Below are 17,554 nucleotides of genomic sequence, written 5' to 3' on the forward strand. Positions count from 1 at the left end.
AGAGTAACAAGGAAAATTATCTTCTAATAGAGTCTGTCAGCCCTTAACTCACTCTGTTAATTCTAACTGTTTAGCCCCTAAACAAGATCTAAGCTAGGGTCTCCCAGAAAGGGCATAAGAATTTTATCTCCAGTCTCTAGAGATCTAGGGACATAAGGATTGGTTTTGGAGCCCCTGGCCCCCAAATTGAAAAACTGTGTGCCTCTGGGCATTTTTAGGATGACAGACTTCTTGCCTCTTACCAGATTCCATCAGATTCACCAATGGATCCTTGACACCCTCCCCCCCAAATACCACCACCACCACCTGGTTACAAGCACTCTAGGACCCCCAGTGAGAGAAGCTAACTTGTGGGAAGAAGAATCCTTCCTCTCTTACTGGAATTCTCCCTCTTTACTTCTGAGCGTAGGGCAAGAATGATTGATGGTACTAGCAGCCAAATTGAACCCATTTCAAAATAAGAATATAGCATCCTTTCAGAATTAACTCTAAAAAAAAACAAGAATTGGGGTGTCTGGGTGGCTCAGTCAGTTAGACATCTGCCTTCAGCTCAGTTCATGATCCCAGGGTCCTGGGATTAAGCCCCCGTGTCAGGCTCCCGACTCAGCAGGGAGTCTGCTTCTCCCTCTCTCTCTCTGTCTGCTGTCTCCTTGCTTGTCCTCACTCTCTCTCTCTCTCTCTCTCTGTCAACTAAATAAATGAAATCTTTATAAAGTAAATAAATAAATAAATACAAGAATAACCATTGAACTAAAAATGAAGAAAGACAATCTCTTGTTTTCAATGGGATGAAGTCTTTTAGAAATTTTTGAGGCCTGAACTATAAACATGCTTCCAAACTTATTCTAACCATTTAAAGTCTGCTTTTTGTCCAGCATTCTGCTGAGCCCTTTACACATACTACCTCGCTTTAATCCAATCCTCACAACCACTATGATCACCACTATTATCCCCATTTCAAAACTGAGTAAACTGAGGCCCAGAGAGGTTAAGTCACTTGCCCGAAAAGATAGCAGAACTAGCATACATCTCAGACCCACTGTCTCTCTGTCTAGCATTCCTTCCTAACAACACAGATGCTTTCCAGACTCCCAAGATTTATATCTAGTGACATTTATGGGCTTAGAGTTTCTGTAACTCCAGTGAATCCCATGTAGCTCATAAAATCTGAAAATACACACATATCTCTGGCAAAAGGGAAATTGCCGTATGGCGGGCAACTGATTCCCACAAAACTATCTTGATGATGAAAATTTTTGATTGTCTAAGTCTGTAGAAAAAAGATTCAGTATTACTCTGAGAAAGACCTAAGACCCTATCCTCAACATGCTAGAGATAAAATCAAATGTTTCCACATGTGTCGAGAATCATGACCAGGGACTAAGCTTGGTTTTAGAGAAAATATAAATTTGTATATGTCTCAAGTAAACCTATTCAATAATTTTCTCCATTGCCCATCCTCAAGGTCCCCAATTAACAGTAAGAATTCCCAGTTGGTTTCAGGTCAGTTGAAGACAATCTGAGTAGGACTCAGGAAAGCTGAGAGGCTTTAATGCTGACTTGGTCTTGGTAGACACAGTTTAGCAGGAGGAAAAATCAGGCTCCTCACACAGGCCCTGTTTACCTGGTGGTAATCACTGGAGGAACAATGACACCATGGATGTGACTGCACTTTAAGAGCCAGACTGTTCTACATCTGCAAGGCCCGTGAAGATGCCAATCATCATCCATAAGGCAAGTAATAATGGCCAATTTTAATGAACACCTACTATGTAGACCAACTCACTTGATGCCCACTAAAGCAAGGTACAACTGCTGGTCTCCTACTATTCAGACAGAAAATTGTAGGTATAGAGAGATTATATAATTTGTTCAAAGTCATTGTGCTAATCCAGGCCGCACTGGGAATTGAGCTTGGCTGCCTCGCCCCAGAGTTCGTGGTCTTAAGCACTATAATACCCTGTCCTCCACGCCCTGCCTCCACCCCCATAAGCTAGCTGGTCTCAGAAGAGCAAAGGTTTCCAGGCCTGGCATGGAAGTCTTCTCACTTCTTCTTAAACTTGCTTCAGGCATCCGTCCATATCAGATTACCCATTTGACTGCCTGGGTTCCTGACCAGTTGCTCTGCCTTCTCTGAATGTTACTTCTCCTTCCTGTTTCCGAGTATTCACCACAAACCAGGTGTTTACTGGTACCACTTTGTTTAACTTGCAATCCCAAGAGGAGGAGATGATTCCTCTTTCATGGATGAATAAAACTTTCCCAAGATTACACAGCTACTAAGGAGGTAGGTTGGGATTGAACCTGATCTATTTGATCCCAGAGCCCACCCCATTAGCTTCACTGCTATGCCCCCTCCTGAACAAGGTCGCTGAGACTCCAAAATGAGCCAAGGACAAGTGTAACCTACTCTGTCTCTGGCCCTGCTCCACCAAGAGCAGTGTGCGCCTGGAGCAGGAAAAGAAATAGATATCCCTGAAGGGGACTGTTCCCACAGGAACCCACCAGTATCACGTGTTTGAGTGTGCTGCCTGACACTTAATTAGGCAGTAATATTTACTTCTGCAAATAAAGAAAGAACAGCCTCCTACAGGCTTCCTTAGCAATTTTCAATAGTCAGTCAACTGAACTCCCCCATAACTTGCCTAATAGAGGAAACTGCAAATTACCACCGTGCCCCATAGTTACCTCTGCATTTCAGCCCCCAGAATACCCACTTATATATTCATCTTTGAAGAGTGTGTCTGCTCAGCCTGGTAGGGTGTGACTGAAAAGGGTGGCAGAGGGGTAGAAGGAAGAATGGTTCAGGAGTGAGATAAGATGCCTGCCTTCCTGTTAACTGATCCTTCTAATTTGTCTTTCAGCAACACTGAAGGCAAACATATCGGTGTTTTTAAAAATGAAGCTGAGGTTTAAAAGCTCTCCCAACAGGTAGTTGGATAAAAATAACTTCAAAGCAATGGTCTATACGTTCGTGAAATGCAATTCCCCTTTCAGATAAAAACCCTCTGCTCTTCTTTTGTACTCCTTTGAGCAAAGTGTCTCTCACTTATTTTACTTTTCAGAATCCAACAAAGAGAGGATGAGTTAAACACTTGGATTTTTGCTCAACCAGATAGTAATTAATGGGGTCAGTCTTTACCAACAAAAAGACAACAGAATTTCTTTAAATTCAAAAAATAATTATGAATCTTTTAGAATTTGATATAAGTGGTTATTGGCATCATTTTTGAAATGAGAAAGAAGTTGGAGGATTTTTTCCTTTTTTTTTTTTTTTAGTGGATGGGCATTATCAAGTGTTTAAGAGGGCCCGAAACCTGGACTCAAACGCCATCTCTGCCACGTACTAATTTTTTAACCTTGGAAAAGTTGTTTCACTTGAAGGTTTGGCTTCCTCCTTGGTAAAAATGGGAATAATCATCGTACTTATCCCAGCGCCTGGCACATTAGTAATTCCTCTGTGAATGCTAGTTATGTTCTTAGGTAGAGAGTAGCAAAATCTGCCTGAGCCCCAGGCCCCAAGGCTAGAGCAGATGACTTACCAATACTCACGCCCCCACCCCACTACGCTATCTAATCACCTACTGTGGCCTAAGAGGAATCTTTGCCCACGCTGAAACTGCTGCTGAGAGCTGGTCTTATTTTCAGCTCAGTACTCCAAAAGGAGAAATTGAGAAGCAGAACCCTCCCACACACTGGACACAATTGCTGACAACCTTAAAGGAAATATAAGTAAATAAATGTAAACACACATGACAAATATTGTATAGGACATATGCTGTATAAATATTTATAGCAATGTGCTTTGCATTCTTGAACACACTGTGTTGGCCCTCTGGAGACCAATTTACGAATAAGGCTTTCCACCAGAATTTCTAGCTGAGCACTAGGGAGCTGGATTAAGTGTTGGAAATGTCTGTTTTGAGGCCATCCTGAGTCTCCACACCAGCCCAAGGCTCTATATTGATCCTTTTTCTTACCATGCATTTTGTCCAAATAAACCAGCTCAGATTTCAAAGAGAACATTTTAACAACAAAAAGCTGACCTATAAGCTGAGGCCAAGCAGAAAGAGAGAAAGAAGAGAGAGAGAGAAGAGAAAGAAAGAAAGAAAGAAAGAAAGAAAGAAAGAAAGAAAGAGAAAGAAAGAAAGAAAGAAAGAAAGAAAGAAAGAAAGAAAGAAAGAAAGAAAGAAAGAAAGAAAGATTGATTTTAAGAGATCATGAAAGGGGAGAAACAGACATTGAAAAACTGCTTTGATGTAAAGACAAAACAACAGAAGGTCTTACTATGGGCCAGTGTGCAAACCAAGTTCTAAAGGTGTAGATCATATTACTCAAGGGCATCCCAAGGCCCCTGCCATTTAGAGAGCCGATTGGGATGGGGAAAAGCAAATCTCCGTGAGCAGAAGCACCCAAGGCAGCCGGGGCGCCCAGCGCGGCAGCAGGGTCCCTTACAGGCAGCGTTTTGCCGTCCTCCGCGCACACACACATGATCACTTCTACGTTCCTCTGCGTGGTCTTGTTGTACTTGTCAAAGTCGCCTTGTAAGAGAGTGATGTAGATGTCGTTCCTGACATCCCCTGCAGGCAGAGGGAGAGACAAGAGTTGGCCTCTACGCTGCAGGAGAGACACTGACTAGAAGGCACAGGGGTGGGGATGGGAGGGCAAGTGCCCCGCCTTGACGTCTATTAATGAAATTAAGATCAGACATGTTTCAAAAAAGCATTGTTCCCTCATCAGGGAGGCTGGAGAAGGAGGTAACAAGGAGATGGGGGAATGGGGGAACGCTAGGACATCAGTTGCAAAAAGGTAGGTAGGATGGTCAAAATTGGCTCTGTGCTTCGCTCCATTCAAATTATTGAATTTTCATCCTCTAGTGACACCTTCTGGGAAGGCGAAGGAAAGCTCCTTGGCCCATGAATAACAACCACAGTCCGCAGTCGCAGCCGCAGATCTTTTATCGTGCTGAAGCAGAGGGACTTTTTGAGTGTCCGAGGAACACGGGGTCGGGAAAGCGGTTGGGAGGATCTTCAGGAATGGGGGGCAATAAGAATTGAAAACCTCACAGGGGAATGCACAGGTACAGCAAAGGCCCCCAGTGGACCACCATACACTGTGGAAAGGAGTAAATCAGAGAGAGCAGTGGTGGACACAAGTCTAAGACAGGTTTAAGATAAAAAGGGAAGTTTCAAAACAGTGTTATTATATAATCTAATTTGTTTTTCTTTTACTGTATACACATTTGGACAATTTTAATAACAGTTACTTCTGGAGACAAAAATTTGAGGGAGCTTTTAACGTTTCACTTTTTACCTTTTCATGCTATTTGAACATTTTACAATGGGCATGGAGTCCTCTGGTAATAAAAAAAATTTTAAAAATTTAAGAGAACAACAATATTCTCCCCAAAAGAATAGAATTATTCTATGTGTAGTAAAGTAGAAAGGATGTCCATGATAAATTATTAAGTGATAAAGCAAGTTGCAGGGCACTATATAAAGCTTATAAAGTAACGTTATATAAAGCATATGAAGTGTGATCCCATCTGTGAGGGGGAAAAAGTGCATGTGCATATATTTTTGTGCCTATGTTTATTATGTGAATATAGGGAAGATTTTTGGATATAAAAAAAATCATTTTACCTTCAGGAAGAGAAATAGAGAAAAGGCAGTTGAAAAGGAAGGAGTTGACTTTGTAAAAAGAAAATGAATGTCACAAACCAGACCACCTCCTAGCCCAGGGGAAGGCCAGACCTGGCATGATGATCTCTGGGAAGCCCAGCTTCCTGGCCACTACAGTGGTCCTGTCCACCAGGTGTGGGTAGTCCTTGCGGATCTGAATGATGTCACCCACAAGCATCTTCATGGTCACCCAGAGACCTGGAAGAGAATGCTCGCCATGAAGAGCCAACTTCAAGATGTGCTCGGTCTCACCCTCCCGCCTCTCTCCCTTTGGGCTCTTTCTGGAGGAGACTGCTGGAAGCAGAGAGAAACAGATACAGATGCAGCGACCCAACCCAGGAGGAGGAAGGAAGGTAGAAAGTGGAGGGGCTCTGGGGCCAGACATGTGTGGGTTTGAATCCCACTAGTTATTTCCAGCAGTGGAAGTAACAGAAGTGGAATTCGGTCAAATTCATCCACCCAAGCTTTGTGAAGTGAGGTGGACACCACCTATCCCACAGGACTGTGGGAATAATTAAATCAAATAAGGAGGTTTATGAAGGTGCCTGACACATAGGAGATAATCAGGATATATCAGTTCCCCTCTTCCTTTAGGCACTAGGACATGCCTCCCAGATTCAGGAGATGTGGTTTCCATTTCCATAGATCACATGCTCCCGTTTTTCACGAAGGTCTGTCTGGAAGGGAGGCTACATTTGCCAGGGTTTATGATTTTGATCTGGTTTCCAAAGAATCAAAAGCTGCCAAGCCAGAGCCCGACCTACTCGGCACATTGTGACACTGTACCTTGCCCTCCACTGTCTCCCTTGGAGGCTGTGACTTTGCCCAGCAGACTGTGGAGGAAGTCATTCTCAGCAGTCACTCTGGGAAGGAAAAGAAAGCACAAAATATTTGCATGGTTCTCTCATAGGGTCCCTACCTTGAGGTTAAGTTGCCCAGCCCCTACATAACCTTAGGTGAAAAGTGAGCCTGCCCATGTCAGCTCAGACAGCATATATACCATCAAGAAACATATTCTCTTTTTCACAAAGCAACAGGGTTCTGAGATATGGGAATAACATTTCTACAACTAGAGGCCTTTTTTTTTTTTTTTTAAATCTAGAAGACTCTTAGAGAGGAAGGATTCCTAAGCCCTTGAAAGGAACATCTGTTCAGCAAGATGGCAAAGACTAGCTGTTCCTGCTCAGTCCTAATCACATACTATAGTCACTGACTTCATTACCAGTAACAAAACTCCATTCTCCTTGGACATCCTTAGTGTAACAAAGTAAGGACAACATCCTCAAACTGCGGATCGTGCTTTCTCGCAAACTCCTTTTTAGAGCAGGAAAAGGACATTTACCCTCTTCACTACCCTCCTCTGAAGTCATGAATATTTCTATCAATGAGAACCAGGTGACAATTCCCGGTTATATGTTCCTGATAAGCTGTTGGTTCACAGAGTTGTGGTTCCTGTATTACTTGTAATTAATGCATGAATCTTTTATTGATTATCTATTTAATCCCTGATCTAAACATAAGCTCCACGAAGACAGGGCCATGTCTATCTTGTTGACCGCTTCATGCCCTTTGCCTACCACAGTGCCCAGCCCTCTGCTGGCTTTAAATCAAACTCTGTTGAATAAATAACATCTGATGAGTGAATGGGTGAAAAGCTGGTTGGTTTCAAGTGCCTTGGCACTGAGATCATCGATCTCTTCCTGCCCTCCTCTTGGGAGGCCCCATGGGGTTATCACCAACTCAGGGAACAAGTTCGCCTTGCTTTTGAGCAGTTCAATGAGAAAGGTTGTGGTTTAAAAGAAGGGGAAAGAAATGGGAAATCTCTCACGGGTGAAAAGGAATGAAGTGCTGCTTTTCTTCATCACTCTCTGCTTTCCCCTTGATGATGTCTGTTATGTCCATAACTAAAAACAAACAAAAAAAAAAAAAGGAAAGAAAGAAGAAAGAAAAATCTATTAATGACTTATGCCCTCCTGCTTCCAGGAAACCATGTCAATGGGATGAGATTGTAGGACAAGAGGCTGGGTCAGAAAGTCTAAAAAGGCAAGCAAGGCAGCATCAGAAAATTCACAGACAGCAAGGGCTCATAATGTGCAGCACCTAGCAAACACTTCTGGACAAAGCAAGCTGGAAGAGCAGCAGGCCACCAAAACATCCAAGAGACTGGGGTTTAGCAGAGGCCAAGAGGAGTCAGAACAGTGGCTATGAAATTGAACAAGTGGGTTTGGATTTAACATATATATATTGGACATCTACCATGCCTACAAAACCCAAGCACAATGACACCCTATAGGACCTGAGAATCTAATGAAATCTCCTCACCCCTTTTTCATAAACATGCTCATATGCACAGACACATGACTGTAGGATTCTTGAACCCTGCAATTCCAGACGGATCCTGAACCCTCTGAAACTTCTCCTTGAATTAGCCACTAAAGTTCCATAAAATCAAGGTGAAGAACTCCTGCATTAGAGAGGGGATTATAGAAATGGTTGTGAGGGCAGGAGAGAAGTACGGGGAAAACCTAGTCAAATATAACCCAAATCCCCTGGTAGCATGAAATACCTCAAACCTTCCAAGCCCTGGTCAGGGAGCCATTAAAACCACTGGGGTACTAAATTTTTTTTTTTTTTTTTTTGGTGGGCGGCAAAGAAAGGTTTATTGAGTAATAGTAAAGTGATAGTACAAAGCTCCTGAGGAGGGAGGGGACCCAAGAGGGTTGCCCCACTGGGATAATAATCTACCAGTGATTCATCTAGCTATTTGAATTTAACCAGCATCCCTTCTCGCTGATTAACAGACACCCCCCTCACCCATTCTCAGTGACTATGATTTGGGTGGAGCAATCTCCCTCTGGCTCCAGAATTGTTCATAGGACTTAGCCAATCAGAGGACCACATCTCCCTGCCCAGAGTGAGTGCTTAGGGGGTGAGCATGTGCTCATGCTCCTGGGGCTTTTACTAAAACTCATGGGAAATGGTTGTTTTCTTTCCCCTGGATTACTAAACTGGTAGGATTCAAGCTTGGAACAGCTGGCCCACATTTTGCCTATTAATTGGACACTCATCTTCAGAATAAGACAGTAAGAGGACATAGTGAGATATAAATTTGAGTTCCTGGATCCAGCTATGCCTGAAGCAATCTATGCCTGAAATTTTCAGTTAAACGCCAGATTGTTGTCACCTGAAACCAAAAGAGAGAGCAGGCAACAGCTGGGGACAAAGGCACACTTTGAGGAAAGTTGAAGGACCCTTACTGGCCTTAATGTCCCTTACTGGCCACAATGTCCCTACATTGTGATGTCAGGAGTATGCCTTATATAGAATCAGCATTTCAGAGTAGGGCACAGATCAATCAGGTCAAAGTTTCTCATTTTGCAGATAAAAAAAAATAAGGCCCTGGGGAAAATGCTTGCCCAAGATCATCTACTTAGTTAGCTAGCCACAATGCCTGCTTTAAAAAAAAAAAAAACAGCTCGTTATAAGGTAACTTGTCTACTCTACCACTTTGCAAGCAGTGCCAGGGGACTAGTTGGAGCCAGCTCATTTGTGAATATAGACCAGGGCATCTTGAAAGGAAGAATATGAAACAGTGGGTTTAGATATAATATAGAGGAATTATAAATGGTACATGACTAAAAATATGTATTTGAATAAAAAGAAATAAAACTGGCATATCAAATTGCTGTTTCCACAGGTCTTTAAAAGGTCTTTTAAGGGAAAAAAAGGTACTTTAATATAAAGTAGGCTAATTAAAAGAAAATATATTAGGTAAATAATAATGCCAGTTATAGTTAAATAACAAAAACCATAAAAGTGGGACAAGAATGATGAAGTCTTGGAAACCCCAAGAGAGAGAACTAAGGCTTGGAGAAAAATGCGGAGGCAAGATTGCTCAGAAGCAACCTCATCTGGTCACACCAACTCTCCAAATGTCCACTTCCATCTGGAATTTAGATGTGTGGCCTGTGAATCATTCTGTGTAACTGGATTTCCTGTCCTGGATATTTTTTAAAAAATGATTTGCTCCTCATAATTAGATCCCACTCGTACTGTTCTTCCTTCTTCTCCACGCTGGGGAGCAAAGGTGCCAACTGCTCAGACGGCACCACGCTCCCAACACCCTGCTGCAGACACAAGGATCCATTATTCACAACCTTCATCATAAATCTGGACTTAGTCACCAATTATTTTGATTTAGTCACCAGAAATGTAGGTATTAAGAGCTGTCTGGTATAAATTTGGGGGGGGGGGCAAGGAGGAGAGGGAAAGAAATAATCTTTAAAATTCAGCCATATAAAATACACACTTCAATAAAAGTTAATGGTGTGTAGTGTGTCATTACCTGCCACCCCAAAGGGCCGCCTCAGTCCCTGCGTGCACTTCTTTGTATTCGTATCCTTGAGATCCATCTTCCCCACTCGGACTATTTGACAAATCAAGTAAATTTTATCCCTGTTGAGGTCTTTGTTTCCGAGATCCTGTAGGGCAGGAAATGAATAGTTATACACCATGTGTCTAAAGAAGTAGAAAAGGAAGCTCACTAATAGTAAATTGTGGGGGGATGTACTTAACACTTAGTGTACACGGACCAATCATACAATTAGTCCTGGGAAAGGTAGAAAACAGGACAATCATACCCATTTCATAGATAAGAAAGGTGAGTTTTAGAAAGGAAACAGAGTGGCAGGTCTCTGGTGTTCAATCCCAATTCTTCAATTTTAAACTAATAGCGAGAGAAGGATAGAAGTACAGTATCAGTTATACAGGCAGCATTTCCTATATGCCAGCTGATGGATCCAAAACAGCATTTGCCACAGATGACTTCATCCATCTCATCACTGCTCAGCACCACTGAAGGAGAAAGCAAAAGGGAGAGTACAACCCCAACAGTTAACCATTTACTGAGCACCTGGTGTATGTTTATCACTCAGGAATGGGTTGTTGCGGCACCAAACAATTCCAGCATCTCAGAGCCTTACTTCTAGCTCAGGCTACCTGCCCAATGCCAATGGCTGGGGGACCCGCTTACCTACCTGCCCTGGCTCCTAGCTGACAGATGATCCCTCTCATCACAACAGGTGCTTCCACTGTCCCCACAGCAGGAGAAGGGAATGTGGCAAATCACTTACTGGTCCTTAAAGTTTCCACCCAGAATAGACATTACTTTGGCTTGTATTTCAATGACCAAAACAAGGCAGGTGGCCGCAGCTAACTTTAAGGGGGACAGCAGAGTGCACTCTAGTGTGTGCCTTGAAGAAGAACACTGACATGGGGAACTACACTAATGTGCCCTGCACTGTGCTAAGTTTCTCATAAGCCATTGTCTTGTTTGATCCTTAACAACTTTCTGAAGTAGATACTATATTGCACCCCCATTTTACAGATGGGAACACTGAGACACAAAGAAGACAAGGGACTTCCCTGGGATCATGACCTTAGCCCTTGGAGACACTGTCCAGTCATTCTAAGACCGAAGTCTATAAACCTAACCACCACAACACATCTCTCTCACCATTAGAAGAATACAGAGGAGGGAAAGCCACCTGGACCACCTCAGCATCTAACTGTCCTGCTCAAAGCTAAAAGCTTCAATGTTCTTGGGACCGCCTTCCAGCTGGGTTAAGAAAGAACATCAAAGCATGTTGTTGGCATCAGAGTAGAGAATCCTGGGCCTGGCCTCACTCAGGAATAGTTGCTTTTCCTCCAAATTAATCCTCCTATAGGCATATGCACTGGGAATAGCCTGTCAGCTCACATAAGAGCCAGGGCCCAGGCAAAGCAGCCACCTCATTGTGGCTGGTGTGGAAAGAAGAGTGCAGAGGCATGCAGAGTTTCTGGAAACAAAACATGGCCCCAATGTGGTCCACACCTTTCTGCTTGGGACCTGTGATGGTTAAATTTTATGCATCAACTTGGCGACGTTATAGTGCTTAATTGTTTGGCCACACACTAGTCTAGATGTTGCTAAGGAGGTATTTCATAGCTCAGATTAACATCTATAATCAGTTGACTTTAAGTCAAGGAGATTACCTTCCATAATGTAGACATGCCTCATCCAACCAGTTGAAGGACTTGAGGCCTTATTCAGTGTTGTACCTCAGGCACTGAAACCTGAGGTTTCCCAGTGAAGGAGGAATTCTGCCTCGGGACAGCAGTATAGAAACCCTGCCTGAGTTTCAGGCCTGCTGGCCAGCCATACAGATTTCAAATTTGACAGCCTCCACAATCATGGGAGCCAGATCCTTAGAATAAATCTATCTATATATCCTATTGGTTCAGGTTCTCTGGAGAACGACTGACTAATACAAGGGCTGTCCTTCTACCAGTGGGGGAAATGGACATCTGCTTCCCTACTCTCCAAAATCTCCCTGTTAGGCAGGGAGAAAGGGAAGGCAGGGGAGAAGGGGGCTTCCTGACTAAGGAAGCTTGGCCACTCATTTGTATTCCTTGCCCTGCCCTGTAGGCATCTGAATTTGAGAACCCAATTATCTCACATGCAGATGGTTGGACAGCCTTTTCTCTGGCCTGCCTCACTCCTTCCTCCCACCCGCCCTGAAATCCCCTACAAACTTACCTTTGAAGCCATGTTCATTATTTCATTTCTCTTCCTACAATGACGTTACTAGCTCCTTATTTTCTACCCTATTAGTGCTAATCTTCCCCAGCTGACGTGAAAGGTCCCAGAGAGAATATATTTCCAGCTGTCCTAGCCAACCAATTCCCCACTATTCTCTGCATGTAAGTACTCTATTTTTGTCACAAAGATTTCTTTATTGCTCCACAAACACACAATGCTCACTTTCAACTCACTCTTCCTTCCTAAGCACCCTGTCCACACCTCTGCCTCAGATGCTTGCCTTTTATTCCTCTATATATCCAAACCCTTTGCATCCTTAAGAGCTCGTCTTGCTTCCTTTATGATGACCTCTGTCCTTTATTACTTCTCTTGTCTCATTAGGAATTTTCATATTTTTGAAATATCTAGTTTGGTATCTTTCAGAGGCATTCTAGAACCACAAAGGCCCTGACACCTGAAAAGATCCTTCTTAGATGTTATGGGCTAAATTACATCCCGTCAGAATTCATATGTAGAAGTCCTAACCCCCAGCACTTCAGAATATATTTGGATATAAGGACTTTCAAGAAATGATTAAGCTAAAATGAGGTTATGCAATGACTGGTGTCCTTATAAGCAAGGAGATTAGGACACAGACACACACAGAGAAAAGACCACGTGAGGACACAGGGAGAAGTCGCCATCTGCAAGCCAAGGAGAGAGGCCTCACAAGAAACCAACCCTGCGAACACCTTAATCTTGGACTTCCAGCCTCCAGAACTGTGAGAAAATAAATTTCTGTTCCTTAAGTTACCCAGACTGTGGCACTTTGTAATGGCAGCTCTGGCAACTAACATACTAGGTAAGCCTACAAGGTTCTTTTTTTTTTTTTTTTTTAAGATTTTTTTATTTTTATTTATGTGACAGAGACAGCCAGCGAGAGAGGGAACACAGCAGGGGAGTGGGAGAGGAAGAAGCAGGCTCCCAGCGGAGGAGCCCGATGTGGGGCTCGATCCCGGAACACCAGGATCACGCCCTGAGCCGAAGGCAGACGCTTAACGACTGCGCTACCCAGGCGCCCCTACAAGGTTCTTAATTAAGACCCTCTTCCACCCCTTTTTTCTGAAAAGATTTCATTTGATCAAAGGAAGACACCAGACCTTTAAGAGCTGCCTCATCAGAGACTCTTGGCACTAAAGAATCTTAGCATCTTACAAAATACTCGAGCACAAGTTAATCTCTGGAGAGTGTATAAATGAGCAATCCTCCCTCAGAACTGTGTTCCAACCTGTGGTGTTTCTCAATCATTTTTGCTTTGGCCTTATAAAATTCAGACATATTAGGGAAGTTGAGACAGAGCAACAAAACTTAAAACACATGTCACCTGATTTAGTAATTCATTAGCACTCTTTTTACTGTTCGGTCTTGTTTCCTGTGTGTTAGCAATAACCCCCAAACTGGGAAAATTCTTAGGGAAACTGGTGGTATACTCTGTTTTCCTCTTACAGAGCCAGGGAGAGTGAATGCTTATAAAGGAGACAGGGGAAGTTCACCACCGGCCAACCCATGTGCCAGGTCCCAGGGCTTGCCCAGAAAGAGCTAAAATCCAGAGACAAGTGAAATAAGGCCAGAAAGGCACATGCCTGCCAAGTCTTATCTTTCTCTAACTTAAACATCACCTCAATGCCCAGTTGAAAGTAAAGCTCAGTCAAACGCCATCACATCACCCTGTCTTAATTATCTGCATTGCATGGATTGCCTTTTGACATTTTCTTGTTTATTTATTCATTTACTTGTTTTCTGAATTCCCCACATCACATCTTGAAAAGGGTCTATCGGCTTATTCAATGCTGTATCCCCAATACCTAGCACAGATTATACCCATAGTAGGTATTCACTGGATAGCTCTTGAATCAATAAAAGAAGTTAGAGCACCATGACCTTCCTTGTCCCAAAATGAAGACTCCCATCATTTCAAGATGGAGAAGTATCAGCCTGTTGAGTTAGTCAACCAAAGTTCCCAAGTTCATTTGCTGTGGGAAGAAGAGGTGGTGGCACAGGCGGAATTCCATGCAGGCAGAGTCACATCCTCAATGATATTGAGAGACACAAATTTACTGATGCCCTTTTCTGCATGTTTACATCATGAATTGGCTCTCTGCAAAATCAACCGTTGATTGATTCCCTGTCCCTGTCCCTCTCATGAAACATCTGTCTCTTGGTTTAATCAGGAAGCCCCATGGGACTTTCCTATTTATCAAGAAAATAAATAGGCTCCTCCTTCTAACTAATAATAGATAAACAGGACTGAGACACATTTATATATGCCAGGAAAACTTTGTCTAAGCAATTAGAACTATGATCTTATTCCATGCCTCTGGCCCATTTTTCAGGAAATAACAAACAAAATAAATCAGCTGCACTCCAATCTAATTGTGACATAACATAAGACCTTGCACTGAATGGGCTGTAACTGGAAAATTATCGTAGAGCAACGTCGATTAATTTAGCATGTCGGTCACTCCTGGATCAAACTCATAGGTTTGGCCAATGCCCAAATCCCTCCCTGGCTCCTCCTCTGTAATTTCTCTTGCTAACATAGGCAACAGAGTGAAAAATCTCATAAACACTCTTTTTCCCCAAAGGAGCTTGCAGAGAATGCCAATATCTTTAGGTATCTTAAAATCACACTCTTAACACACTCTCATGGAAATAGGACAAGAGAAAGGTCTTTGCTGAAAATAATAACACTTATCTTTTTCTTTCTACTGTTTGTCTTTTCCAGAACTAAAAAGCCAGGCTCACTTTCGGAAATAAATCATCCAACTAACAACTGATTTCAACATTTCTTTTTTTTTTTTTAAGATTTTATTTATTCATTCAACAGAGAGAGAGACAGCCAGCGAGAGAGGGAACACAAGCAGGGGGAACGGGAGAGGAAGAAGCAGGTTCCCAGTGGAGGAGCCCGACGTGGGGCTCAATCCCAGAACGCCAGGATCACGCCCGTAGCCAAAGGCAGATGCTTAACGACTGAGCCACCCAGGCACCCCTGATTTCAACATTTCTACATACGTCTCGCCCAGCGAATACTGGTATATAGAAGAATGATCTCAGGGATCTGTTAGGATCTTTATTCATCTGTGATTTGATTATGTTCAGAATATCCAATTTACCAACGCAGTCAATGTTCTTAGAAGGTCTTTTCTTTTTTTCTGATACATTTTAGAGAGGTTTTTAGAAAGTCTGAGCCAAAGAAAGGAACTCAGGTTAGCCATGAATTAACTGATAAATCAGAACAGCTGCTGTACCCAGTTCATGTAGACATTATTGCTGGAAGGGGTCTGTGCTTGTTTACACAGCACTTGGCATGTGTTCTTGGTGTGCACGTGAGTGAAAAAGAAAGAGGGAAGGAGATAGAGAGAGGGGAAGATCCATCTTCCTAACAGCTTCCATAGGACACACAACACTCCCCCATCCCATCTGCTCTGAATCTCTCCAGAAAGCCCAGAACACAGATCTGCACCCAGGCCATGCTCCCTCCTGACCAAGTGAGTGGCATAGTTTCCGAGATCATACCCTTGTGAGTATGGAAGACAGGGGCAACAAGACAGTGAACACCCACCGTGAAGACCACTTTCAGGTTGTTGAGCATCTCGATCTCCTTCGGGAAGCCCTTGCTGCCCCATCGCACCAAGTAGTTCTCACTGTGGGAAGAGGAGTGGCAACCTGTTACTGCCTGGAGCTCAACAATGCTTCGGTAAAAATATTCACTGAGCTTCTACTGTGTGCTCAACCAGTACTGGCTGCTGGGGACACAGTAGTGTTTGAGACAGACGTGGTCCCTCCTTCTAAGAGATTACAGTTCCCTCTAACAGAGACCAGGGGGCAAAGAATCACTAACATGTGCATTCACATTCTCTTTCTCCCCCCATCTGCTGAGCAAATTCTGGCCCAGCTACCTAATATTGCTGAAGAGTAGCAGCATTCTCTGTAGAATTAAGAGTGGGAGAGATTGGGAAAGGATTTTGGCATTTTTTGCTGGATGTTAAGAATGCATTTGCCTTTCTCAACTCATTCCCTTTCAAGACTAATTAAAGATTAAAATTTTTTAAAAATTATCCATTGGACATGGGATTATTTCTTTGAATGGAATATCACACTGTGATGGGGGGCCATAGATAGCCTTAGCCATTATCTGAGATACACTTAAATAACTATCTAAATGCAGTTGTGACAACTATTCATATTCAATTGTGCTATAAAGACAAAGTTCAGGGTGTTGCAAGAATGTATATCAGGAAAGTCTGGCCTAGTCTGGGTGGTCAGGAAATTCCTTGCTAGGGATATGACATGTAAATAAAGTTAGTCAGGAAAAGAGAGTGAGAAAGGGAAATGTTTCAGGAAAACCAAACATATATTCAAAGGCCCTGAGGCAGGCTGGAGCTTGATGCATCTAAAAAACAGATTCAAGGGGAAAGTGATAAGAGAAAACTTAGAGAGGCCAAACTATGTAGGCCTTATAGGCCATTCAAAGATTTTGACTTGATCCTAAAATAACGGATATCCGCTGAAGCATTTTATAAGGGGCAGTCACACAGTTCTGACATATGATCATTTACCATCTCGCATCTTCTAGCAACCATACATCATCTTGTGCAGTTCATACTAGTCAGTCTTGAATTAGGATAAAAACAAAATAAGCTCAAAACCCAAATCCTCTCAAAAAAAGCATAACAAGAATTTATCAAAGTTAGGGGGGATTGCCTTGTATTTAGAGATTTGTTCTCTCCAACGTCTTGTTACTCTCTCTACTCACTCCTAGAAGACTAATGAGAGTAGTCTGAGCAAGTTCAAGGGGGAAATGGAACTGATAACAAAATGAACACAGCTCTGGATTAACCACTGGTTAAAATTCAATCGAGTTAAATGTAGCTTTTCTGGGGTGCCTGGGGGGCTCAGTTGGTTAATCAACCAACTCTTGATTTGAGCTCAGGTCATGATCTCGGGGTCCTGGGATTGAGCCCTGCATGCGGCTCTGTGCTTAACAGGGAGTCTGCTTGAAAATTCTCTCTGTCTCCCTCTGCTCCTCCCCTAGCTTGCATGCACACACACAATCTCTCTCTCTCTAAAATAAAAGAAATAAATCTTTTTTAAAAAAGTTAAATGCAGCTTTTCTTCCTTCTTTTTAATTTTAATTTTTAATTTTTAAAAAGATTTTATTTATTCACTTGAGAGAGAGAGAGAAAGAGAGCACATGGATGCTGGAGAAGGGGTGAAGGGGGAGGGAGAGGGACAAGCAGACTCCATGCTGAGT

General features: G+C 42.8%; 1 protein-coding gene across 1 annotated transcript in view; it reads right to left on the bottom strand.

Annotated features, from left to right (window-relative positions):
• The window catches only part of LOC100465542 (dedicator of cytokinesis protein 2), a 135,993-nt gene that overhangs the window by 89,079 nt on the left and 29,360 nt on the right, over nucleotides 1–17,554 (bottom strand). The window contains exons 8-13 of the mRNA XM_034656751.1: nucleotides 15,863–15,944; nucleotides 10,027–10,162; nucleotides 7,510–7,585; nucleotides 6,468–6,544; nucleotides 5,754–5,879; nucleotides 4,456–4,580 (exon numbers count right to left, since the gene is read on the bottom strand). Of these exons, the coding sequence (XP_034512642.1) occupies nucleotides 4,456–4,580; nucleotides 5,754–5,879; nucleotides 6,468–6,544; nucleotides 7,510–7,585; nucleotides 10,027–10,162; nucleotides 15,863–15,944 (622 nt within the window). The remainder of the gene's footprint in view (nucleotides 1–4,455; nucleotides 4,581–5,753; nucleotides 5,880–6,467; nucleotides 6,545–7,509; nucleotides 7,586–10,026; nucleotides 10,163–15,862; nucleotides 15,945–17,554) is intronic.

Source organism: Ailuropoda melanoleuca, chromosome 3 (assembly GCF_002007445.2).
Source record: "Ailuropoda melanoleuca isolate Jingjing chromosome 3, ASM200744v2, whole genome shotgun sequence".
Lineage (NCBI taxonomy): Eukaryota > Metazoa > Chordata > Mammalia > Carnivora > Ursidae > Ailuropoda > Ailuropoda melanoleuca.